This window comes from Thamnophis elegans, chromosome 2 (genome assembly GCF_009769535.1).
Source record: "Thamnophis elegans isolate rThaEle1 chromosome 2, rThaEle1.pri, whole genome shotgun sequence".
NCBI classification, from domain to species: Eukaryota; Metazoa; Chordata; class Lepidosauria; order Squamata; family Colubridae; genus Thamnophis; species Thamnophis elegans.
The window spans coordinates 138244578-138272077 of NC_045542.1; the positions used below are offsets into that span (position 1 = coordinate 138244578).

The window sequence follows — 27500 nt, forward strand, 5'->3', positions numbered from 1 at the left end:
AGCTAACTGCAGTTCTGCAGTTCGGCTGTTCAAATCTCACCGGCTCAGGGTTGACTCAGCCTTCCATCCTTCCGAGGTGGGTAAAATGAGGACCCGGATTGTTGTTGGGGGCAATATGCTGACTCTGTAAACCACTTAGAGAGGGCTGAAAGCCCTATGAAGCGGTATATAAGTCTAACTGCTATTGCTATGCACAGTTTAGAGAAGACTTATCTTCCAGATTACTGCTTGGGAAGGAAAACAGCCGAGGTGTGGCAATTCACTATGCCGCGGAACTCAGCTGAGAAGATAAAGGTAGGTAAAATGCAGGGGCAGGCAGGCAGGCCCACTTGTTCATGGGAGTCAACCGATTCGCTCCCAGCTGATCTTTGGAGCTACTGGCTTGCCCGAACCGTTCCGAACCAGTAGAATCCCATTTCTGATGTAAATGTATCCAGCATGATTAATTTATAAAAAGTTGTGCATAAAAATTGACTCCACCTTTATTGCTTGGTTAAAATTGCTTTGACAACAACCATGGATTTCAATAGTTTTAATCTTTGTGGCATTGTTCTCTACCCAAAGTCAAGGACTGAGATGGGCGGCTATAGAAATTGAATAAATAAATAACTTAGTTTATGGTCAATATTAATATTTCATTTATGTGTTCTAAATATTTGTTTCTTTTTATGATTCTCCCACAGATAAGTAAACAGCAATTGCAGACAGTTAAGGATCGCTTTCAAGCCTTTCTCAATGGAGAAACTCAGATTGTTGCTGATGAAGCCTTTATGAATGCTGTCCAGAGTTATTATGAGGTAAGAAAATGAGGCTGAGATATTTGCCAAGTAGACCATTAGCATTTCTTAATACTGAACTAGCTTGAAGGTAAAGAATGCATCCTTCAGTTCTTGTTGTTTTTGTTGTTAGTTATGCAGTCGTGTCTGACCCATCGCAACCCTATGGACAGCGTTCTTCCAAGCCTTCCTGTCCTCTACCATCCTCTGGAGTCCATTTAAGCTCACACCTATTGCTTCAATGACTCCATCCAGCCACCTCATTCTCTGTCGTCCCCTTCTTCTTCTTCTTTTTATAATAATTTTTTATTTTTGAATAAACACAAACAGACAAAACACAACAAACAAATACCACAAAAATATCTTCCATATGATCGGGGCTGAAACGCAGCCTTTTAAGGAATAGGATTGTTCCTTAAGAATGGGGGGGGGGGGAGAGAGAAAATAAAATTACTGTGAATGCCTCTATGGGAGACTGGGGATTTTTCCTTTTGAGAAACTCATGGTGGGCTAAATGCTGGTTGCAAACTAAATCTGGCTACTGTTCATAACTTCTCTCTCAAAATAATCATGGAGTGGTTTGAGAATTGCATTTAATGGCCAAGGGATCTCTTCCAATTTTTTTCATTGGCATTTTAAAGGGCTAACATTTTTATAAAAGTGTCAAGTTATTTTTGTTTTTTAAAGATTATTTTCCTTCTCTTGAACTTTTAAAAGTTTTTTTCAATGGGAATATATCCCTTGGACACCTTATTTATTTTTAAGAGTAAGCACAGTTCCTGTCCATTTCATCTGATTTTCAGATATGTTGTTTGCTGCTGGGGCCTCCTCCTTTGATACTTACAAAAAAATGCCAGAGCAAAAATCTGCTAAATACATAATGCAATGAAACACAATTTTGAGAATTAAGTTCTTCTCTCCTCTCCCTCTCCTTCTCTCTTTTTCCCTCCTCCTCTCCCCTCTTCAATCTTCTCTCTCTCCACTCTTGTTTATCCTCTTTCCTTGTCTCCTCTGAATGAGAAAAGTCTGGCATCAGAGTTTCATGATGTTGTTTCTCCTAGAACTGTATCAGATGATGGGGAATTTTTATTGACCTCCAAAATAAATGTATGTAATGAGTTCGATAGGCCCTCAAAGCTGGAAGGGCTTATGATCAATATTGTCACACCATATTATGAAGCGGATAACCTCTTGATCAATAACTGGATAGGCCATCCAAACCTTAGTGGGACGCCTGCTTTGCAGATCAATGATCTCAAGTAAAAAGATCAATATGCAAGTGCCATAAAAAGCATTTCCTGCAGTTGATGAAATAATATGATCTGATACTTTACTTCTTTCCCACTAATAAACAGATTGACCCAGATTCAATACACAAGAAATACTGGAAGCTGGGACAATTAGTTCGTTTTTTTTTTTAATACACCCCTTCAGTAACTGGTGGGAGACTTTTATTTTACAAAAAGAAAGTTTACAAATAAAAAAACCCCAAAGGAATTGAAAATGATAAATGTCTTCAACTAGTTTAGAAATTAATCTTAATATGAAGATTTTAACAAAAAGGTGAGCAACTATACAAATTGAATAAACAAACAAATAAATAATAAATAAAATAAGTTTTCCTATTTATCTAAGCTTTTTCTCTACACTATATTCTTCAAAGCCCAACTTCATTATATTCTTATATCTTACCTTCTACCGTGTTTCCCCAAAAATAAGACAGTGTCTTATTTTGGGGGAGGTCTTATTATTTTTCAGGTGTAGGAAGCAGTGAGCTTGGTCAGCTCATGGCTTCTGTTGTGTTGCAATATTTTCAGGGAGGGCTTATTTTTGGAGGAGGGTTTATTTTAGCACATGCGCTCAAAATCCCAATTTGGCTTATTATCCCTGGAGGTCTTATTTTCAGGCAAATGGTATATATGTAATGCAGTTGTTCTATATTTTAGTTAACTTGATCCCTGTATCTCTCTTATCACTTTTCGTCTTTTTATGCTTCCTTTTCTACTTTGCTATCTCCTAACTTTTTTTAAGGTTCTGTTTTCTATTTCTCCTCTGCCAAAGTTTTTACTTTTTCTTCACTTCCTGATTCTTCTCTTCTTTCAAATCTTAGCATCACCTGAAGGAAACAGCTTCCCTCATAACAGGTTTGAGGAGAGGAAATAAATGCCTGTTCCTCAGTTGCTGCCTCTTTTAGCATTTTGCATTTCTCATCAAGATTGTCTATCTTCCAGTTTGCCTCTTCATTTGACTCCTGGGCTTTAACTCTGTTTATTCATCTTAATCTTAATCAGGTTAGAGCTCCCATGTAGCCAACTTATCTTCCCTCCTGATAAAAGGAACATGTTCGCAGGCCACTTATTCTGGAATACTTTCATTGGAACAATTCCAGGGAAGGAATTTGAAGATACAAAGAATCAGTATCTAAAGATGCCTCTCAGCCAGTTTATATTGGCTTAGAATCTTGTTTTACCAACTAGCCAACTATTGAAAGGCAATAAAAAGACTAATACGGAACTGGGGAAGTATGTATCCTCCATTACTTAGTCATTAAATTATTTTGTGCCATTTTCTCATTTCAGAGGTCAGATATTTCAATTAGGAGATGCTATTTTCCAATTATATATCTTCGTTAAAGGAATAAATATTTTGGCTTTTAATTAGACTGTAAAGACATCTTCTGCATGCTAATTAATTTGTGCCACTGATCATCCTAGCATCCCACACTGTTTACAAGTTGTCAAAAGGCTCATCTTACATTGGATGGGTTCATATCACTTCAAAGTTTTCAACACAGAGATGCAAGAAGGTTTGCACCTTCAGTGTGAAATGACCCCTGTCCTATATATGTCAGGGATGTGCAGGAAGTTGAATTTCTTTGAAGATGTCAAACCCAAGTTTACAGAAGTGATAGCTATGCCTTTTATTGACATAGGAAGTCATACAGAGTTAGTAGTTAATCTATATAATCTAGCACTAATCAATCCTTTAGTAACCAAGGGCTGCCCTCTGCATATTTGAACAGTTGCAAAATGGATGGAATTATGTCATAGATCTGTTAAGAGGTCTGTTACATTAGCTGTGATGTGTTAAAAAATTCATTCTACTTCCTGCCTCAAAAGAGCAGTAAACATTGTTGGTTTTTAGATATTCTGAGCCCAAAGACAAAATGCAGAGGCCATATATGACCTTAGGTTAGCGTTGGTGAACCTTTTTGGCACCGAGTGCTGAAATGGGAGCGTGCATGTGGGAGCGCCAGAAACTGGAAGAGCCGTGGTCTTCCTGTCTCTGGCATGCATGTGTCCTAGGGAGTTGCTCTTCCGGTTTCCAGCGCTCCGTCACATGTAAAACCCACCTCGCTGGCACACATGTGTGTGCCGGAACCCAGAAGAGCAACGGGCAATAGGTTCACCATCGTGGCCTTAGGTTATCAACTCTGGATCAACTCCATTTTGTCAGTGACAAAATTAGTGGACCAGAGGAATGCCGTTGATATAGTTTACTTGGTCTTCAGTAAGGCATTTGACAAGGTAGACCATAACCTATTACTAGATAAAGTAGAAGAATGTGGGTTGGACAACATCACCATCAGATGGATTCGTAACTGGCTGACCAACCGCACTCAACATGTAGTCCTCAATGGAACTGCTTCTACAAGAAGTATGGAGTGGAGTACCCCAAGGCTCTGTTTTGGGCCCAGTACTCTTCAACATCTTCATCAATGATTTGGATGAGGGAATAAATGGGGAACTCATCAAATTTGCAGATGACACCAAGCTGGCAGGAATAGCCAACACTCCAGAAGACAGGCTTAAGATACAGAAGGATCTTGACAAACTTGAACATTGGGCACTATCTAATAAAATGAAATTCAGTGGTGAAAAGAGTAAGGTTCTACATTTAGGCAAGAAAAACGAAATGCACAGGTACAGTATAGGTGGTCCTTGCTCAATAGTAGTAACTGTGAGAGGGATCTTGGAGTACTAGCAGACAACCATTTAAATATGAGCCAGCAGTGTGCAGCAGCTGCCAAAAAAAACCCAACACAGTTCTAGGCTACATAAACAGAGGGATAGAATCAAGATCACGTGAAGTGTTTATACCACTTTATAATGCCTTGGTAAGGCCACACTTGGAATACTGCATTCAGTTTTGGTCGCCATGATGTAGAAAAGATGTGGAGACACTAGAAAGAGTGCAGAGAAGAGTAACAAAGATGATTAGGGCTTTGGAGGCTAAAACATATGAAGAACGGTTGCAGGAACTGGGTATGTCTAGTTTAATAGAAAGAAGGACTAGGGGAGACATGATAGCAGTGTTCCAATATCTCAGGGGTTGCCACAAAGAAGAGGGAGTCAAACTATTCTTCAGGGCACCTGAGGGTAGAACAAGAAGCAATGGGTAGAAACTAATCAAGGAGAGAAGCAATTTAGAGCTGAGGAGAAATTTCCTGACAGTTAGAACAATTAATCAGTGGAACAGCTTGCCTCCAGAAGTTGTGAATGCCCCAACACTAGAAGTCTTTGGATAGCTATTTTTCTGAAATGGTATAGGGTTTATTGCCTAGGTAGGGGGTTGGACTAGAAGACCTCCAAGGTCGCTTCCAACTCTGCTATTGTATTGTATTGTCCACACTGCTTTATCATGGATCCCAAGCTATTATTTAGATTTTGTGGCCTAACAGTCCATACCTCAATTTTAATAGCTTTGTAATCTGTTTTTCCCCTATGGCTTTTGATGCAGTTTGTGGGCGAGGTCTTGGATAATATTGCTCTGCCTAAATTCTGATTGTCATCAAGTACTAGAGTAAATAAAACAAGGAGGCCAGGATAGAAACTGACTTCGAACATAAAATAACTAAATACAATTATATGCAATGATAAAACGGAATAACTGGAGAAAGACATAGAAATCAATTCCCAACATCTTCAAAGGAATAAAATTCACAAAGGAAGAAGAAAACAGAAGTCCACATTAGCAAAGGAAACAAAGGCAATTTGCCATATATATAAATAACAACTCAACCTCTCACAAGAGGAACATTATTCAGACAAGCAAAAACTCACTGCAACAACCCAGAACACCAGAAAAAGGAAATATTCTGCCTATACAACATCTTGCAACAAAGTGGATACTCATGAAAAAATACAACCAATACAAGCTATGAAAAGGACAACACAGTCATATATCCAAAACTTCTAAACAACAACCCAAAAACTATTATAATCTTACATTTTAAGTAAACCAAAAGATCTGGTAGCCCAAGAATTAAAATCAGGAGTCATCTACAACATAAAGTGTAAGGACCGCCACTGTGTAGGACAGACAGGCAGACTAGCAGAATACATTCATAAATACCAACTAGCAGTTCAGAAGACACAGTGAAAACTCCTTAAACTTCACAATAGATAATTTAATCACAGTTTTAGCTGGGAAACTGTGAGCATCCTAAACCAAGCTAAATCCCAAAATACCAAGTAATTCCTGGAAGCTTGGTATTCAAACAAATCGGACATCAGCAGGTACATAGTGATAAACAACATTTATACACCATTCACGAGAGACAATAAAAAAATTAAAAAGGAAACAAAAACACCCAAACGTCTCCTCGCCAGCAATCAACATCTAGAGAAACAGAAATGAGCACCAGAATTAACAGCAGACAAACAATCAAGCAGAACACAATGGCCTAATCAAGGAACTGCTTGTCTTATTATTTTTGTCTTCTGTAATTGTAAATTGTAAATGTCCTGGTTTAACGGAAATTCTTGGAGATATTTTCAAAGCTGCTTTTGATCCAGTGTCTCCCCAAAATCTTTTAAAGTGGACATTTCCAAAACCGAACTGTGATCTTCCACCTGCAAAGCAGCTGCACACAGTTGGAATTTCATCTTCTCATTAGCGAGACAGATTTTTCTCCCTTTAATGGGAAAAACTGTGAGAATCCACATGAGATTTTGTTGCATGCTAAGATTTGCACCCGTCACAGCCTATATGTCATCTATGCAACTGTTTACCTGAATCAGCTGATGTGCTCGGCATAGCTTACTTACTTCTTGCCTGCTGCAAACGTACTGTTGAATGCTGCTGTGCATGAAGGGTAACCAATGTGAGCTGAAAGTCTCTGGAAGCAAATCTCTCAATCATGTCCTTTCAAAAACTTTTATTTCGGTGGTTAGAAATCATGCAGGGAGATTCCATTGTCCATACAATAGAAGGATAAGATGAAACTTTCTCCCCACTTGCTTGTACGGTGACAGTGTGAATCCTCTTGCTACTTTTTTTTCCCTTTCTGTCATCTTGCAATTTGTTATTTCTCTGTGAATAGAAATCTCTTCTACCAGTGGAAGGCACAGTCAAGAAAAGTGATTAGCTTTTACAGATTTGAGACTCTCAGTGGAGTGCAAAAATCTGTCACATTTTAAGAGCATCCTTTTAAAAAAATTATTGAAGTTTATTGTATGATAAATACCCCAAAAGTTAAGAATGTTAAAAAGAAAGATTTAAAAGATGAGATAAAAAAGAAACTTTAAAAAGTAGTAATGTCTGAGTTTTTTCAATGCAGTAGCATACAAAGAGAATTATATGCTCAACCTTTTACTTTACATTTCTAAATATTTCAAACCATTTCTGTAACAACAAAATCATTCTAATCATCCAGACCTAAAGTTAGAGTTTCATTTTTTTTCAGTTTCAAGTACAAAATACAGAAGTGGTTTCCAAATAGAAATAAAATTAGATTAATCCTTCTCTTTAATTAAATCTCTGCCAATGCTGTCACCTTTACCATCAATTCTTCCATTTTGATAATTGTATCTTTCCATTTTTCTGCATATAAGATTCTCACCACTGTTAATATATTTAGTAATAAAGTTCTAAATTTTCTTCGTTCGGAAGCGTGCCTGCTGGTTCTGCAACCCAGGCCTGAATTCCACTACCGGTTCAGCTGAACCGGGAGCAACCCACCTCTGATTTGAAGTTTCTGGGTGGTCTTCAAGAGCAACTCCATGTAAAATTTATCTACATATTCCCTATCCAGCTGTTTCTGAGCATGCTTTATCCATACCTTCCTGAATATTCAGATAGCCATGGTTAGAATGCGGTACTGTAGGCTACATCTGCTGACTGCCAACTGCCTGAGTTTCACCAGCTCAAGGTTCACTCAGCCTTCCAGCCTTCTGAGGTCAGTAAAATGAGGACCCAGATTTAGAAGAGGGGCTATATGCTACGCTGTAAAACTGCTTATAGAGGTCTGTAAAGCACTGAAGAGCCTAAGCATAAGTGCTATTGCTATAGAGCAGTGGTCACCAACTGGTGGTCCATGAGAAAATGTTGGTGGTCTACAAAAAAATTATTTGCATTTTTTATATTGCACTAAATACTATTTATCTTTTTTTTAAAAAATCATATTAGTGGTCCATGGGATTTAAAAATTATGAATTTAATGGTCCCTGAGGTCCGAAAGGTTGATGACCCCTGCTATGGAGTAATATTCTAAACCCTTTAACTTGCTAACAGTCCTTATTTTCTTCTGCTAAATAGGTAAATGCATCTATCTTGTTACTTCTGTTAATGTGGTTTGGTTTGTGGCTGCCTTTTCTTTGCCTCCACTTAATCTGCTTTGAGTAGTGTTCAATAGTCCCCATTTCCCCATGGGGGAAAAATCCCAGGAGTGGTCTCCCTATATTGAAGGAGAGGGAGTTGGAAATTTCCACATTCTTTAAAAATGTATGGGGAGAACGAGCCCTTGCACAATTTTTGCAAGTTTGGCAGAATTCTTTCTTGCAAAATCCTCTTTGATTTTTACTTAGATCTCTGACATACCACATTCAGAAGATAAGAGAACAAAATAGTATTTGAGGAGTCTGATTTTTTTTTTAAAGAAAAAATAGTGGCTCCAAAGATGATTCCAGATATTTATGGGATCCTCTGCATTGGACACTGGGAAGGGCTTTATAAGGGCTTTATTTTATTGATGTATATATTAAAGCCCAATTGAATATTAGAAGTTTTATTCTGATAAAACTGAGTTCAATCTAACTCTGAAGTATTATTTCTTGGATCACCTTTGCCACGTTCTGCCACTTATAACCATGAACTAAATTATTTCCAATCACTGACGGGTTATAATTATTGCAAAAATATGAACTAGTCTTTTAAACATGACAGCTTGCTTGGCCCCTGCTTCTATCTCTTGTCCTGATTTATTAAAGATCAGTGATTTAAACCCAGCTTCATAATTCAAGCTCGATAGAGTTTTGGCTTGGTCAAAGGCAACTAAGTACTGTTAATTTATTTTAAATATGTGTCATATTTTGGACACATTATGGTGTATCTATGGGAAGGATGACATTACTAGGCAAGATGGGCAGAAGAGGAAGAAGTGACTGGCAGCATATGAGGCAAATAGATAAAGAATTGGAAGCCCCAGAAATGCAACTGCAAGAATTGCATAATGCAGCAAGAGACAGGCCCGTTTGGAGATCTTTTATCCACTGAGTCACCAGGAATTAGCTGACTCAGCTGAGCATAACAATATTAAAAATTCTCTGTTAAAAATTCCACTGCTGATGTTTTATAAGTGAAAATACAGAGATTGAAGAAATGTATTTATTTATTCTCCACATTCCTGGACTGCCCATCTACCTCAAAGTATTTGTATTTGCACTAAATTGCAGTTAGTACAACTATAGAAAGGGAAGGAACCTTATTTCCACTTTTGTTCCTCTTGTTAAATGATTGTGATTCTCAATGTACATTAAAGAGGAGCAAAGCTTTGTTCACGTGGCTGTGGCCCCCATCTTAACTTTTGTGGGATCCTCCTTTCCATTGGGATGCCCTCCAGTGGAGTCAAGTAGCATACATACAGTACCTCTATACTATGAGATAGTAATGCCCTCATAAATACACTTTGTATCTGATACCTGAAAAGGTATGTAGCTCCCATTACTTGTCCCAGCTTATGGGCTGGGGTTACCAGGGGGAGGGGGTTGGGTCACATATTGATATCTATGATTACAAACGCTTTTGCCTCAGATCTTGCTTTGCCTAGCTACTATCTACTCATGACCAGTAAAAGAACTCTTAATTCTGCAAAATGGAGTTGTGTGGTTTCTTTCTTGGTTACTGAGTGAAGCAGCCCTGACACAGACAGACCGACAGATATATAGATAGATAGATAGATAGATAGATAGATAGATAGATAGATAGATAGATAGATAGGTAGGTAGGTAGGTAGGTAGGTAGGTAGGTAGGTAGGTAGGTAGACAGACAGACAGACAGACAGACAGACAGACAGACAGACAGACAGACAGACAGACAGACAGACAGACAGACAGATAGAATGAGATTGTACCTCTAAAAAAGTCACAAATAAAAACAAGAATTTCTTTGAACATTTCAGATAGATTCAGGATATGAAGAAGTCATGTGCTTATATGATGGATCATTAAGCTCTGGAAGAACCTCTCCATAGTACCTGAGGACAGGACAAAAAGCAGTGGGTGGAAACTCATCAGTGGGAGATCCAACCTGAAAATAAGGAGGAATTTCATGACACTGAGAAGGATTAAACAATGGAAAAATGTGCCTCTCAGAGTTGTGGGTGCTCCATCACTGGAGATTTTAAAGAAAAAAATTGAACAATGATTTGTCCAGGATGGTATAAGGATTCCTGCCTTGGGTGAAAGGGATTGTACTAGAGCAGGGCTGTGAAACTCCTGGCCCATGGGCCAGATGCGTCACGTGCTGGCCATGCCCACACCTGATTTAGCGAAGGGGAAAAAAGTCCCAATACATCGCATGATGCAGCCGTGATGACATGAGTTTGACACTCCTGTACTGGAGGATCTCCAAAGTCCATTCCAGCCCTATGATTCTATGCTTCTATGAAGGCATTTAAGGTTTCCATGAACTTCACTTCATTTGATAGAAAAGGGCAATGCCATGCTTTATTTCCTCTATGGACAATGTTCATCTTCCAAGTGAACATCTCTCTTTCATATTTTACATTGGCTTGTTTTTTCCCCCCCACACTGTTGTTGCAAAAAAGGTCATTGTTGACAAGTGAGTCCTAGGGAGGTGGGGGGAAAAAACATGATTTCTTCCTCTTCCCAAAGTAGCTCATAGTGTCAAGTGCCTTTTCACCCCCCGAATCTGACCTGTGCTTCTTACTGTGCCATGCTTGTGAGTGGTGATAAAAAGAGATCCTGAGGATAGCAGGAAACACAGATTGCCTTTCTCACACCAGATGCAGCCAAGTAACAAGGATCTGAACTGTGTTTGCTTCTGAAATAGCACCCTGTCATTCACGGCAATATTTTTTTAAATTAAACATTGCCACAATGCCCTTCACTGGTCAAAGTGTATTGGAAAATTTATTCTGCTGTATATGGGTAGTCCCAACCTGTTTCACAATGGCACGAGGTTAATTGTTTAGTAATATATCTTTCTTACAACATACTGTATTTTTGTCTGCCTAGCTGCGAGGTATTTCAGTATTTACTGAAATGAACATAGTGTAGTTATCCAAACTTTTGGGATAAGAGGATACTCAGTAAAAATAGAATTTGGGAAATAACAGGGATTGGGGCGGGGGGGACATTATTTTAACGGGGTGACATTCAGGATCTCACTGTATTGGATTGTTCATGAACTTTGGAAAAATATGTTAAATGGCTCAATACTGTGGTCATTGAGATAAAGGACCAATCATGTCCAACTCTAGAGGGTGGTGCTCATTATCTGTTTCTTAGCTGAGGGAGACAGCGTTGTCCAAAGATGTTTCTGTGGTCATGTGGCCAGCATGACTATATGCTAAGATATATGGAACATTGTTACCTTCCCACTGAAATGGTACCTATTTATATACTTGCTTTCGAACTGCTAGGTGAGCAGGATCTGGGGCAAATAATGGGACCTCACCCTGTCCTGTTGTGCTCGGATCTTGAACCAAGGCTGTCAGCTTTCCAGATGACAATAGCAAAGGCACTTAGACTTATATACCACTTTGCAGTGCTTTACAGTCCTCTCTAAGTGGATTGCAGAGTCAGAATATTGTCCCCAACAATCTGGGTCCTTATTTTACTGACCTTGGAAGGATGAGTCCAATTTGAGCCGGTGAGAATCTAACTGCCAAACTGCTGGCAGGCGGCAATCAGCAGAAGTAGCAATACTGTATTGTAACCATTGCACCACCAGGCTCTGACAAATTCAACATTTTTAACTGCTGAGCCATCATTCTCTCTCTCTCTCTGTCTGTCTCTCTCTCTCTCTCTCTCTGTCTGTCTGTCTCTGTCTCTCTGTGTGTCTCTCTCTCTCTCTCTCGCTCTCACACACACACACACACACACACACACACACAGACACACAATTATTTTAATTTCATGGAAGAAACTTTATGCATCCAGCCTACTTTTCAATGAGCAAATGGCAGGGACAGCTGAAGGAAAGACTTCAACCCTGTTGCTTGGGGACCGCTACTCCCGTCCAGCTGGCTTCTTTTCCATGGCTACAGGGCTATTTCACTATCTAATGAAGAATTAGGATATTTTTTTTCAAGCAGCGTACAATCCTGATTCCTCCATCCATGAACAGAAGGAGTCTTATTGGCATAGGCTGCGAAAAGAGTAAAGAGCCAATGTAAGTCTTAAGGAAGATAAGAAATAAAATATGAGCATGGAGAAAGCAAAACAGCAATTAATTCATTGGTGTGTGCAGGGGGAATGAGGGTGCAAACAAGGAAAAGTGTCATCATACAAAGGCCGCACCTTCTATCAGACACCAGTGCTTATTTTATGGCATTGCCAAATGTATGTTGTCCTTTTAACATCCTGGTGATTTGCTGCAGATTTCACTGAGTTAGCTGCCTAAAATAGATACCTGCTTAGTTATAATACAATTATGTAATGGTTAACTTACACCTGTACTGCTATGGTATTTGGGGATTATATTTGTAGCTTTTGAAACTTATATTGTACTGACCTTGGAACACAATCAAGAAGGGTTAAAGAAGAAACTCTTTCTGGAAATCATAGACCCATGAATGAAAGCTAGTTAAACACAGCTCATAACAGAAAATGAAGGAAGCCCATTTTCAATCCCATACATGGATGTAATAGAATGGATAGCGTGATATTTGTCTGACTATAGGGAAGTAGTTTTCCTAGCAACATCAGTTAAATGGTTAGCCACTGTCTCCCTTTAGGATATGTTCTGACTGCACAGTCTAGTTTGCAGTTTTGGGCTCTCCTGATACCCTTCATTCTGAGCACTAATTCATGTCTGAACCTGACTTAAATTAGCTTTTTCAAAAAATCAGCCAAGCTAGGGATGCCCATTTGTCCCATAAAACTGAAATTGAGCACTGGGAGAAACAGCACATAATTTCATTACCATGGAATATGACATTCTTCGAACGAGAATTCAAAATATGATCAATTTGCATCCAATGCATAGAAATGGGTATTTGCGACCAGAGCTCATTTCCATTGCAAAATAGATTGAATTTCTGCATGAAATGTGGAGAATGGTCTAAAGCCAAAATAATAAAGCCCCTGAAACCTTTAGAAACATGTTTCTTTTCTTCAAATGTTCAGAATTTGACAGGGTTCTCAGACCTTATTCTCCTGTTCTATTTGAACCTACATATAGAGGATATTCTCTGCTATTGAACTGTGGTATGACAAAGGATCAAAGTTAACTTACAGTATGTAAGATTATCTCTAGAAAGCTGTAATAAGACTATCGTATAAAATATTACTTCCCTCCCCCCACCCCCACCTAAAAAATTCACAATGTACACTGCATGCTCCATTATTCCACAAACAATCTCACCAACAAATTTCCAGATTGCAATGTCACATACATAGTTGGTGGCAATAGAATGGGATGGGATGGGATGCGATGCGATGGAATGGAATGGAATAGAATTGGAAGGGACCTTGGAGGTCTTCTAGTCCAACCCCATGCTTAGGCAGGAAACCCTATACCATTTCAGACAAATTGTTATTCAATCTCTTCATAAAAGTTTCCAGTGCTGGAGCATTCACAACGTCTGGAGGTTCCACTAATTAATTGTTCTAATTGCCAAGAAATGTCTTCTTAATTCTAGGTTGTGTCCCTCCTTGATTACAGTAGTTTTCACCCATTGCTTCTTATCCTGCCCTCAGGTGCTTTGCAGAATAGCTTGACTCCCTCTTCTTTGTGGTAGCCCCACAAAGGAGTCATATAGGGTTTTATAATGAGATATGTTTCCAGTTCTTTCAGATTTAGGAAGGATTGAGTATATGTTTTTGTTTACCTTGTAGGTATTTCTGAAAAGTGACCGTGTCGCCAGAATGGTTCAGAGTGGTGGGTTCTCAGCTAATGACTCCCGAGAAGTCTTCAAGAAACATATCGAAAAGAGGGTCCGTAGCCTGCCTGAGATTGATGGTCTCAGTAAGGAGACTGTCCTGAGTTCCTGGATGGCAAAATTTGATGCAATATATCGAGGGGAAGAAGATCCACGCAAAGCTCAAGCCAGAATGACAGCAAGCGCTGCTTCAGAGTTGATTCTCAGCAAGGAGCAGCTGTATGAGATGTTCCAGAACATCTTGGGAATCAAGAAATTTGAGCATCAGCTTCTGTACAATGCATGTCAGGTAAGTTCTCCTTGTTATTCAGGAAATCATCTACTGTGAAATTGTAGACACAATAGAATATCTGTTCCTGATTTGGCGTTAGTCTGAATCATATGGTAAGAAGGAGATGAAGGAGCTTTGCCTCTTGCTATTCCCTCTGTTTCTGCTCTTTCTGTTATGAGGAACACAGGACGGTGTGCTTGATTGAAGGATGTGATGACATCTTATATTAGCCTTTGGGTATAGGATGGCAAGGTTTTTTATTCAAAAGACTAGCAGAGTTTGTTTGAGGCATGGGTGATTCTACCAGAGTCTACCAGGATGGGATGAAGTAGGGTGATTGTGTTCTGATTTGGATCTTATTGCATGAAGTTTTTTGAACAATGTCCAGAGTATTGTCAATCTTATTGACAATATCTTCCAATATTCATGGAAGAACAATTCTTGGAGTTTAGCTTTTGGAGTCAGTCTGGTCACATAAAGCCAGACATAATGACATAGGTAGATGAAAGACGCTGTAACTTGATTGGGTTGAAAACAAGGACTATTTGTCTCTTGCCTTTTAACACATGAAAAAGAAATGATGGTACTGTCCCATGTACATTTTATAATTATAATTAATTAATAATTATAATTAATTATTTTATATTTAATAATTTATAATTACTAATATGGAGAAAGAATGCTCCTGAAGAATACAACTTGCATTTGTTGATTGTCCAGTTTTCTACCCTACATTTGTTTGGGTGTGTTTAGTATGCAGAATGTTATCTCAAACGTGTTTTTTCAAGAAGCAACTGCACTTTCTGGTTTTTCTTTGAAGATGTTTCACTTCTCATCCAAAAAATTTCTTCAGAGCTCTTGAAAAAACACCTTTGGGACAATTGTGACCTGGATGACTGAGAATCACCATAGACATTTATGCAGAATGTTATTGATGCTGGGAACTTGATTATGAGGCCCTCGCTATAGCAGATGAGGATGTTGGAATAAAATATTATAAGAGAACATTTTTTCTTCTTCCTTTTCTCAACAACAATTTTTAACGTGGTGAGAAATTGATGACACAGATGTTGGATTGGCCCATGAGTCTTTTAAATGTCTTCAGCAAGAATGGAAATATTGGAATTAAGTCCTGAAAAGGATAGAATCTTAGGCTAACTGGTAGCCAGTCTTCTGTCAACTGAAGAAACTTTGAACCTCAAGACCAAGACCAAAGACCAGAGGCTTTAGGGAATTGTGTGCTACACAAAAGCTAGGGATAAAAGCTAGCTTATAAAAAGTGTCTGTTACATGGTTGGTTCAAATCTCAATTAGATGACTTTGAACATTTAATGGCACTGATAGTAGCATAGCAGAAACCTGAGGACTCCTCTGTGGGTCATAAAGACAAGAGAACTGCCAGAAAGTTTTGGAGACATGGGAGGGGATTGGGAGGAAGACAAGGAGACTATAAAAGTGCTTTACAAATGCTTGGTAATGCTGACAAAGGCTTTAGAAACTTCATCAAGGTAAAAAAAAAGGACATGGTGCATGCTCAGATAACATTGCATGTGGATACCTGCAATAGAAGGAAAATGTTTTTTGATGTCAGCTCTAAGAAGTTTTCAAGAAAATGTTGAGAGAATATTAAAGAAAAAGCAAGTTAAAAAATTCTGATGAACCAGAAGGACAATCAGCTAAATTTGATTTATTCAAAGTTATAAACCAAGTTCTGAATAAACCAAGTTTATTCAAAGTTATAAACCAAAGTTATAAACCAAGTTTATAACCAAAGTTATAAACCAGGTTAATAATCACTTTCTAGTTTATAAATGAGGATAACATATGCTTAATTAAAGAAATTGGAGATTGTTAGAAGCAGGCTGTGATCTGTATCAGGTCATATGGCATTCTGGAACTGAAATATATATAATTGTACCATGCTCCTTTATGCACAGTGCAAGAAGGATTATTGGTAATTAAAAACTAGACTTCTCATTTAAGTGCAATCAAATCTATTTCTAGAATTTTTACCCTAGGTTCTTCCCACTCTTTTGACTGATTAAATAGACTGAATAAGTTAATTTGTTTTGTTTTGTCTTTCCTGAACTATATGTTAACCTTATCTGATTTATTTTGTTTTTGCTGTCTCCAGACCATTAAGTTATCTGATGCTAGGTTTTGAGGCATATGCTATATTTTTTGGTAAATTCTTTTCTGTTGCTGGAAGGAGGGTTTTCCAGACGTACAAATATTGAGAATGAATGAATGAATAATGTATGAATGAATATTCTGGAGATGATACATTTAATGCTTGAACCTTTGTAGCCAAGTTTGAAATCAACTGGCTCATTCTAAACTAGAAGGGTTACCATAGTTACAGATTAATAATACTGATGTGTTCATTTTGTATATCTCAGCCTTTCCCTGAATCTCTGCAGCTGTTCAAGGTTGCTGAGATCTTGCTCAGCTAATCTAGTTTTAGGAGAATGGTCATAGTATCTGAAGGACTTGACCGAACAGTCTTTCAAAATAGTGACTTATTGGCGCTGTCGGTGACTTTTGTTTTATATGCATTCTAATGGGAAGATACCGAGAGATAATTATTAAGGGACAAGAGAATAATAGATTAAAAATAATGAAAACAATTTTACAAGAAACACATCTTAAAATAAGTTCTTTCAGGAGCCACAAGGTGAACATGAGGACTGTTCTGGAAATTGTTTGTTGGATAAAGCATCAACAGTAATGCAATCATATCTGGTAACATTTACAGATTCCTTATACATTTACACTGGCTCTGACAACAAGACCTGATTGAGTAGCAATAATGATACAGATGGAGGATAAATGAAGATCTCGGAGAATCATATGCTAGGCTGGATCAAGAAATTTACCTTTAGCCATCCAGATCAGAGTTTACTTTACTATTTACTATTGTGTACATCACCTGGGTCTAGAACTATGTTCATAAACATCCCACATAGGTTATGCCATACTGGTTATGCTCTAAGCCAGGGCTCTCAAACTCCCGGTCCGTGGGCTGGATACGTCACGTGCTGGCCACAACCATGCCTGGTTTAGTGAAGGGGGGAAAGTTCTGATACTCACATGACACTGCCATGACGATGTGAGTTTGACACCCCTACTCTAAGCTTTCTTTATTTCACCAGTATAATATGAGAAGTGAGTGGAGAGAGAGATCAAGGTAGTATAGGATCTCCTGCTGGAGCAGGGGGTTGGACTAGAAGACTTCCAATGTCCCTTCCCACTCTGTAATTCATTCTCTCTCTCCCTCTCTCTCTCTCTCTCTCTGTCTCCCTCCCTCCCTCCCTCCCTCCCTCTCCATCTCCATCTCCATCTCCCTCCCTCCCTCTCTCTCCCTCCCTCCGTGTGTGTGTGTGTGTGTGTCTGTAGGAAGTAGTAGGAAGCCAGAATGCTGGACAATCTAGAGTAAATCACCCATAGCAAAAGGTGCAGATCTATTTTCTGCTTAACCTTTATCTGAAGAGTTCTTGAGAACTCTTCAGAATGAATGGGTTTTACAGTGGACAATATGTCATTTGACCTTTGAAGGGCTATCTGGCAAAAGAAATGAACACGCAGTATAACAATAATAACAAAAAAACAAGTCAAACTCTTTTTGACTTCTTTTTTTTTTCATTTCACCATGACAATTACTTCTTGTGCTGAGACCTTTCGTCCACTTCCCTAAGCTAATACGTTGATTTCTCTGGAATCTGTCTTCAGCCATTCCATGTTCATTATTTTTATAGGGACTGATTGTTCTGCCATTATCTCTTTTATAGCTCTGCTGTTGCTATCACAGTGTTATTGCTGGAATTATTTCTGTAGCACACAAAGTGTCCAATTGACATCAAAATTTGATCCACAAACTGTCTTGGGATAAATAGTGATAACAGGTTAGGGTCTATGGGTTCAGTTGGAGCAGAACCTTTTCTATCATTCTTGCAATTAAATTCAGAACAGCTTTAAAATATAACAGTCCATAAGTCATCCTTGACTCCTGATAAGTACATGGATAGAACCACATTTTATAAGCAATATGGAAAGAAGTGACTCAACAACAATTAATCAATGGAATGACTTGCCATCTGAAGTTGTGGGTGCTCCATCATTGGAGGTTTTTAAGAACAGACAGGACAACCACTTGTCTAAAATGGTATAGGGTCTCTTGCTTGAGCAAGTTGGACTAGAAGATCTTCCAACACTGTTATTCTGCTATGTGCTATGGCCATCGGTCTTTGTGTGTGACTCCAAGTCAATCTTGAAGATAGGCCCTTGCAGTTTTTTTGACGAGATTCCAGAAGTGATTTGTTATTGCTTTTTTCCTGGGACTAAGAGAGCATGATTGGCTCATTCAGCTGGTTTTGTGCCTAAGAAAAAGACTAGAGTACATGGTCATTTCCTGGCTTGGTGCCTTTACACCAAACTGGTTCTCCATGGTCAATTGCCAGTTAATAAATATTATTATTATAGTAATAGCCAGCTGGAATTGTCACATGTGTGTGGTGGGATTCATTTTTTTTCACTACCGGTTCTGTGGGCGTGGCTTGGTGGGTGTGGCAGGCTGGATGGCTGTGGCTTTGTGGGCATGGCAGTGGAAGGATATTGCAAAATCTCCATTCCCTCCTGATCAGCTGGGACTCAGAAGGCAGACAATAGATGGGGGCAGGGCCAGTCAGAGGTGGTATTTAGCGATTCTCCGAACTACTCAAAATTTTCACTACTAGCTTTCCAGAACTGGTCAGAATCTGCTGAATATCTTTATAGTCTTTTGTAATTTAGGCTGCCCATTCTGGATGCTGAATGTATAGTGTATATATAGAGCAGACAGTTGAGGAAGGTTGGTCTATAAAGATTAAGATATAATATTCTTTGAGATTGTCCTCTGGATGCATTTCTTTTCAAAGCAATTTCAGAAATTTTGTGGTTCTCAGATTTGCATGTTCCAGGAGACAAAATTATTTTTATTTCATGACTAGATCAATTTCCTTATATACTTTTTTCAATCTTTCTTCTTCTCTAAGTCAAGTGTGAAAAGCATCCCATTATTTAAACAGATAGAGATATAAAGAAGATATAAGTCAGGAATTACTCTAGTTAATAACTTAGTGACCCATCCTAGGGGAAAAAATCCAAGAACAGAAAAGACAAATGAGAAATGTATTTATTTATATTTCATTTTTATTATTTTTACAAATAACTCAAGGTGGTAAACATGTCCAACATAACTTTCTCCCCCAGAAATTTCTAATTTTCAGTACAACAGTTTCCTATTCATTCTAATTCCCGTTAGTGTCTCTCTATTTATATCTTTTCAATTCCTCCTATTTTATCATATATCAATCTCAGATTTTTTTTAAAAAAAAAGTCTGCATAAATATTTGTATCCATTTCATGTTCATTTTTCCTAACAAATGTCTTATTTATATGGATTTGTAGATATATCAAAAAGTGAACAAACAGGAGCTACATTCTAAAAAAACAAGTAGGGTCAGGAGAAAGCAAGATTTGGTTTCGTATGGGTATTAATTTACTTTCATTACTTACATGAACAATTGCTCCCCATGTGTTTTTCCTCCCATCACATTAAAAACTAATTCAATTAGCTTTTATAAGGCTCGAGAGACTGAATGCACCACTGCTTCCTCTAGGGTAGACAACATCCTTAAGGTAACATCAGAGAAGAGTTTTGTTTATCAGGAGAATGGAGTATTTACATAGTGAACACTTTAGTTTTGTGACTTGAACAATGGCGATGAAAAGCATTTACTACTTCCCTTTAAATTGGAATAAATTAAATAAAATAGTATAGTAACCAGAGCTAGCTCTGGGGTCCAGGAGAAGGGCCTTCTCTGCTGTGGCTCCTGCCCTTTGGGGACATCTTGCCCCCTGAGGATTGGGTCCAGAGGTGGTATTTAGCCAGTTTGGACCAATTCTCCCAAACCGGTAGTGGAAATTGCGGATAGGCCTGCCCACCCACTCACCCGCCCAAGCTCTAGGCTGTCCTATTTAGGCACGTTTTCAAGCCATGCAAATGCGTGCAAGCTATGCACATGCATGCAATCCGCACACATGCGTGCAAGTTGCACACATGCATGCAAGCTGCACACACGATCAAAGTGTATGGATGAATGGGTGAGCGCATGTGTGGATGGGGCGCATGCGAGTGAAACGACCATGCAGGCACGCTCCCATTTGCGAACCTGTAGGGAATTCAGGTATTCATCCTGATTGGGATCCCATCCATCTGTCCTTTTGCAAGCCCTGAAGTTACGGCTTGGCGCTCTAATTGGGAAACATCATATTGGAGGTGGTTGTTGAATTAAGAGGCAATCCCACCTCCCTTCCCACACGGCTTGTTCCCTCTCTCCCTATCTTTTAACTATATTTTATCTTGATTGGGATTTTATTTTTTATTCTTTTAAATATATTTATTTTTATGGTTTTAATGTTTTAATGTTGGGCATTGCTGAGAGTTATTTGGGCAAATAAATTCAGTGGTAGATAGATAGATAGATAGATAGATAGATAGATAGATAGATAGATAGATAGATAGATGGATGGATGGATGGATGGATGGATGGATGGATGGATGGATGGATGGATGGATGGATGGATGGAGAGGGAGAGGGATAGAGAGAGAGAGAGATGGGTGGGTGGGTGGGTGGGTGGGTGGAATAATGGATGGATGGAGAGAGAGAAAGAGAGAGAGAGAGGATAGATGATGGATGGATGGATGGATGGATGGATGGATAGATGGATGGATGGATGGATAGATAGATGGATGGATGGATGGATGGATGGATGGAGAGGGAGAGGGATGGAGGGAGGGAGGGAGGGAGGGAGAGAGATGATAGATGATGGATGGGTGGGTGGGGGGAGTGCGTGGAATAATGGATGGATGGAGAGAGAGAGAGGATAGATGATGGATGGATAGATGGAGAGATGGATAGATAGATAGATGGAGAGATGGATGGATGGATGGATGGATGGATGGGTGGGTGGGTGGAAAGAGAGATGATAGCTAGATAGCTAGATAGCTAGATAGATGAGAGACAGAGACAGAGACAGAGAGAGAGAGAGGTGATAGATGATGGATAGATGGATGGATGAATGGATGGATAGATAGATAGATAGATAGATAGATAGATAGATGATAGATAGATAGATAGATAGATAGATAGATAGATAGATATAGTCCTCAACTTATAACAGTTCATTTAGTGACCATTTAAAAGTTACAACGGCATCAAAAAAGTGACTTATGACTGTTTTTCACCTTTATAACTGTTGCAACTGACTCATATTTATGATGGTTTCAGTGTCCCGGAGTCATGTAATTACCTTTTGTGACCTTCTGACAAGCAACGTCAAAGGGGAAGCCAGATTCAATTTACAACCATGTTACTAAGTTAACAACTGCAGTGCTTCACTTAACAATTCTGTCAAGAAAGATCATAAAATGGAGCAAAACTCACTTAACAATTGACTCACTTAGCAACAGAAATTATTCTACTCAATTGTGGCCATAGGATTACCTGTATGTATATAACCACATATGGTCTGCTGCTGATCTGCTGCCGGGTGCAATTCAAGGTGCTGTTAATCATCTTTAAAGCCATTCATGGCATGAGTCCATGCTACTTGAGGGAACCATCTCTTTCCACTGAGGTTGGCCCATCCCACCGATGCTGGCAAGGGAGGCATGCTGCGGGCCCATTGGCCCAAGTATTTTGGCTGGTGAGGTCTAGGAGAAGGGACTCTCTCGTTGTGTTGCCCTCGGGAACATATTCCCCCTCCCCCTCCAAGTGATATCCTCTTCCACCTTTCCAAATTTCCTAAGAGCGTAAAGGCCTGACTCTACCAGTTAGCTTGGGGGTCCAATGGGGGAAACATCACAGTGAAGGTGGTTGATATATTAACAACAGATCCCACCTCCCCCCATCCTGCTCTGATCCTCCCCATCTTTCATTGGGTTGCAGTCAGAAGTGGGTTGGTGCCAATTTGACCTGGATCAGGTGAACCAGTAGTAGCAGCACAGGAGGCTGTGCCCACCCAACCAGACGCTTCTTCACATGTGCGCATGAGTGCATGCGTGAGCACACCCAAACCGGTAGTAAAAAATTTAGCAACCCACCTCTGGTTGCAGTGTTTGGCTTTTTGTACAGTATTAACTAACTTATGCTTCTAGCTTATACAATTTCCTATCTTTTATTATTATAAGCTGCCCAGAGTGACCCTGAGGTAAGACAGGTAGCTAATAAACTTTATAGTTAAATAATTTAAAAATATGCGGAGAGAAAAATGGGTGTTAGTTTCCTTCTGGGAGAAAGTTGGCTATATAAGTTTGTTTATTAAATAAATACAATCACAAACTTACTAATGTAGCCACTAGGCATCAGTGCCCCTCAACCAAACTTCACAAGACCTATTGAAGCAACCAACTCACAGGTATAGGAAGAGCTTTCTGCACTGGCTGATTTTTGGGGAGAGAAGAAATAGCAACAATAAAACCAGAAACAAAACCGAAAGAAGATTTGTTAGAAAGGATAGATGTTCTAACTCACTTTTGGTTCTCACTTCATCAGTTGCTGGCTTTCAATTCACATGCTGTCAGGGCTCCATTTGCCCAGTGCCTTCACTAATTTATGCTGGAAAGAATTGCCTAATCCCAGTTTAGGGACCCTGAGTTTAGTCATATTTTTCACCGTGCATACCATATCTGAGGCCCATTTTGTACTGACATGAAACAATATTGTGAGCAAGTGAAATACAACATGTAAAAATTGTGGTTATTAATCAGATGTGTATATTTTTTAGACATTTAATGCAGGAGTGGGTTGCTACTGGCATTACTGCCACTTTGGCATGCAATTTTTTTTGCATGCACACTCTGCACATGTGTGCATTTGCACATAAAAAGATCTGCCCATGCGTACAACATTAGAAAAGGGAAAAAAATTAAATTTTTGCAATGAAGATTGTTCTGTGCATGCACAGAACCAAAAATCAAGATGGTGCCACCACTGATAGAACTGGTTTGGGGGCATGGCAGGCCGAACTGGTAGGAACCCACCTCTGATTTAATGTATTGGTAATATCTTCACCTGGAAAAAATAAACCCCACCGCAATCTGGTGTTTTGCTGAAAATTGCTCAATCTATAAGACAAAACATCGGCAGTAACTGTTCTATGTAATTGTTTCTGGAGAGTTATTAGTGGTTTGTGAGAATGAAGTTTTCAACGAGCAGGCATATTATTGGAATTAGTTGCTGTTTTCTTTCTTGCTGTTGTAATGCAGAGATAAGTAACATTTCCTAGTTGGGATACAATCATGCCATCTCATGGTGGAGCCATTTCATTTTTAAAAAATGATTGAAATCTCATGAATAATTTGGCAATCTCATCCTCCTGTAAGACCTCATTGCTGAGCACAGTACAGCAATGGTATGAAAATCCAAATATAATTTTCATAGTCTGTACAGAAATGTGATAATGAAGTGACAAGTTAGAAAACAAAGTGATCTTATCTTGTGTATAAATGAATTTATAAGCGAGATGTTTCTCATTAAACACACATTTAAAAACAAAAAAGTACTTCACCTTGATGCAGCTTCTTCACTCAGTTGTTTTAAAAATCTATCTATCTTTACTTCCACAAAAGGACAAAGTTTAAAATCATTTATATCAAGGGTGTCAAACTCACCACGTCACATTGCCATCACGTGATGTTTCGTGACATTTTCCCATTTGTGGAGCTGGGGGAGGGGATGGTTTGTGTGTGGCATATCCAGCCCTCAGGCTGCCAGTTTGAAGGACCCTGGCTTATATGAAACAAATTTCTTTTTTTACATAATATTTATTTTCAGGAAAGAATGAGTAGTTGATAGTTAACAAGTAGTCATTAAAGGATTCCAAAATTTGATTTTACTTATGTTTTTATTTTATTTTATTGTATTTCACCCATCTTTCCTAAAGGTGGCATAAAAATTTAATAAATGCAATAAAATAAGGACACGGTAGCTCATTTGATAGAGTAAGTTGTTCCAAATGTAACATCTGTAGTGGTAGTTTCAAAGCTGGAGTGTGATGCCTTGCCTTGTTTTATTTATGTTCCTTTATTGCTCATTAAACCAGCAAACCAGCAATTAATTAGGAATTTGCTAGAAGTACATATTTCAGCGAGAATGCAAATGCTTAATGCAAGGATTACTTTGCTATTTTTAATATGTGTAGGAGAAGGACGATAATTAACAAAGACTCTCTTGAGAAAAGGCATTTTATATAAGACAAGTTTTGGAATAAAGTAAGGTAGAGTTGGTAGCGGAAGGGTTTAACATGTTCATAAGGATTTGGGTCTATTTCTGTGGTAAGAGAGAAAGAGAGAAAAGAAATCACTGCCTGTGAAGATTAAAACGATAATACTCAAGAAAACTAACAATTGCGGTAACAGTTTGCTGTGATCAGTGCTTGTCCTAGGCCTTTTCTCCTCCCTCATTAGATCTCTCAGTAGATTTATTTCCATCTTCTTCAGTTCATTTCCTGTGTGGCTTCCTGGAGCTACTGATTATTTTTAGAAATCTAGGGTTTATAGAGATATGCCAGCTTGGCCCTGAGTAAGGTTGCCTTTCTTTACACAAGTGCACAGTTTTCTACCAGCAAGACAATTGAACGGAAAGAAAGATGTGAATGAATATTCTTCCCATGAAGCATCAGTAGACAAACTTATCATTGCCAGTGTTGTAGATGACTACAACAAGATGTTGTAGAGTATATGCAGTAGATAGATACTGTGTTTGTTCTTCTCTAGAGATGTTTGTTTTAGAAGATAGAATAAGGGTCCTTGGAGATCTGGTCTAATCCCCTGCCATGGTAGGAGAGCCTATATCATTCCAGAGTTTCTTTGGGCTTGATGGAATGGATACACATAATCATAGAAAGAATAACAGAATAACAGAACAGAATAATAGAGTTGGAAAAGACCCCAGAAGTTCTCCAATCCTCCTCCACCAACCAATTTTTTAGCAGTTAGCATTTAGCATTTAGCAGTTAGACTTATATACCGCTTCATAGGGCTTTCAGCCCTCTCTAAGCGGTTTACAGAGTCAGCATATTGCCCCCAACAACAATCTGGGTCCTCATTTTACCCACCTCGGAAGGATGGAAGGCTGAGTCAACCCTGAGCCGGTTAGATTAGAACCGCTGAACTGCAGATAACAGTCAGCTGAAGTGGCCTGCAGTACTGCACCCTAACCACTGCGCCACCTCGGCTCTTAGCAGGAGACTCTATACCATTTCAGACAGATAATTTGTCATCAGGATCATCACATGTGTGAATTAACCTTCCAACTGAAGAACCCAAGCAAGCAAGCATGGTTGAGATGATCCAATCTCTCGATGCAAAACTTTATTGAGTACATCATTTTGGCACTGGTTAAGGCAAAAACAGATCTAGGTAATTTCCACACAATCCCACATAATTAAAGTATAGAATTCTTCCTTCCCTTATTAGTCAGGTCACATTGTCCAATTGAATATCATTGTATTGTTATAAGAAAGCATTTCTGAGGTTTTCAACAACCTGCTGAAGTGTCCTTGGGTCTCACAGTTTGTCTTCTTGATGTTTGTAGCCTACATTCCATTCCTCACTGCTTTTCCCCTAGTTAGTTGGTAAGATGAGAAGTGATAATAGTTGCAACAGTATAAGCATGCTTAGAAACTTGACAGTGGTTAAAAAGGTCCAGTGACAGTGCAATCGAAATGTGGCATACATGAAAACAGATGGAGCTTCATTTGTAACATTGCAATTTGAAGCTTAGTCGACATTCTTTCAACTAGAAGACTGTGATAGAAACCTGAAGACAGTGGTATCTTGAAGCTACTGTAGTTGGTAATGTGTTTTTGAAAAAAAGAATAAATTGCCTAATATTTTGCTCCTTTTTAAGACATTAAGAAGGAACAAAAGATCAATGAGGGCAAGAGGCATTACACAAGGACAGGAGATTAAAAAAATTATCAGTTCATAGAATTCATAGAGTTGAAAATGTGTTCTGGAAGAAAAGAGTAACTGGCCTAATATTTGTTCCGTTTAAGACTTTGGGAAGGAAGGAAGGAACAAAAGAGTCAACAAGGGCAAGAGGCATTACACAAGGACAGAAGGCAAAAATGACCAATTCATATCTTTTTAAAGAAGATTTTATTGTAGTAATGTATTCAAAATCCAGTTTGGTCTAGTAGTTAAGGCACCAGGCTAGAAAGTGGAAGATCATGAGTTCAAGTCCCATCTGAGCCCTGAAAGCCAGCTTGGATGACTTTGGACCAGTCACTCCAATCCTCCTCACAGGGTTATTGTTGTTGTAGTGAGCAAAATAGGAGGAAGAAGATGCGTGTAATACATTCAGCACCTTGAGTTAATCAAATAATCAAGGTGGGATGCAAATAATAAATAAATTGAATCTGTAGCACATAGTTTATTACCAGCTTTAATTGCTAGGAGTGGTGGGACATGACCAGTACGCCCCAGTATGGGCATACTGGTGCCTGCATTTTTTAAAGCATTTTTACTACTGGTTCACAGAATCAGGAGGAATTCACCCCTGCACTGAACTTTCAAATTAGAGCTGGAGTGAAGGGTTGCAGTGCTGCTTTTGGCCATCTTATAGGTTATGTTACAACTTAACGTATCTAGTTGAACACATAGGTACGATGATGCCCAGGCAATATTATTGGAAGTTCAATTCATAATTCTGTTGCATTAAAAATCTAGATCATTAAACAAGATTCAATCATTAGACTGTTGTTTACTGCTTGATATTTTTTGTCTGATATTAATCTTAGTGTTAATTCGTGCTTATTTAAGTATTGATTGCTGGCAATGAGGTCTTATGGTCTTTTTCTTTCTTTTAGCTTTTTCATTGTCGCTTTTGAATGGTGTGTAAATATGATTTCTCTATGTGCTTGTTGATGGCTGATTTCTCTGAATGCCAAGCCTCCAGGAATTATCTATTATTTTTGAATTAAGCTTGGACTAGCATGCTCACGGTTTTCCATTTGAAACTATGGTTAAGTCTGTTCATGTGCTGTGAAATTAAGCAGTTTT

At 38.7% G+C, this 27500-nt stretch overlaps 1 protein-coding gene across 13 annotated transcripts in view; it reads left to right on the forward strand.

The window, feature by feature from the left end:
- Positions 1–27500, forward strand: part of CADPS (calcium dependent secretion activator) — a 440774-nt gene that overhangs the window by 94756 nt on the left and 318518 nt on the right. For 10 of the 13 annotated variants that reach the window (XM_032210572.1, XM_032210571.1, XM_032210579.1 and 7 more), the window contains exons 2-3: positions 689–797; positions 14081–14413. In XM_032210572.1, the coding sequence (XP_032066463.1) occupies positions 689–797; positions 14081–14413 (442 nt within the window). Of the gene's footprint in view, positions 1–683; positions 798–14080; positions 14414–27500 lie in introns of all 13 variants that reach the window. The other 3 variants (XM_032210573.1, XM_032210568.1, XM_032210581.1) reach the window with 1 other exon arrangement.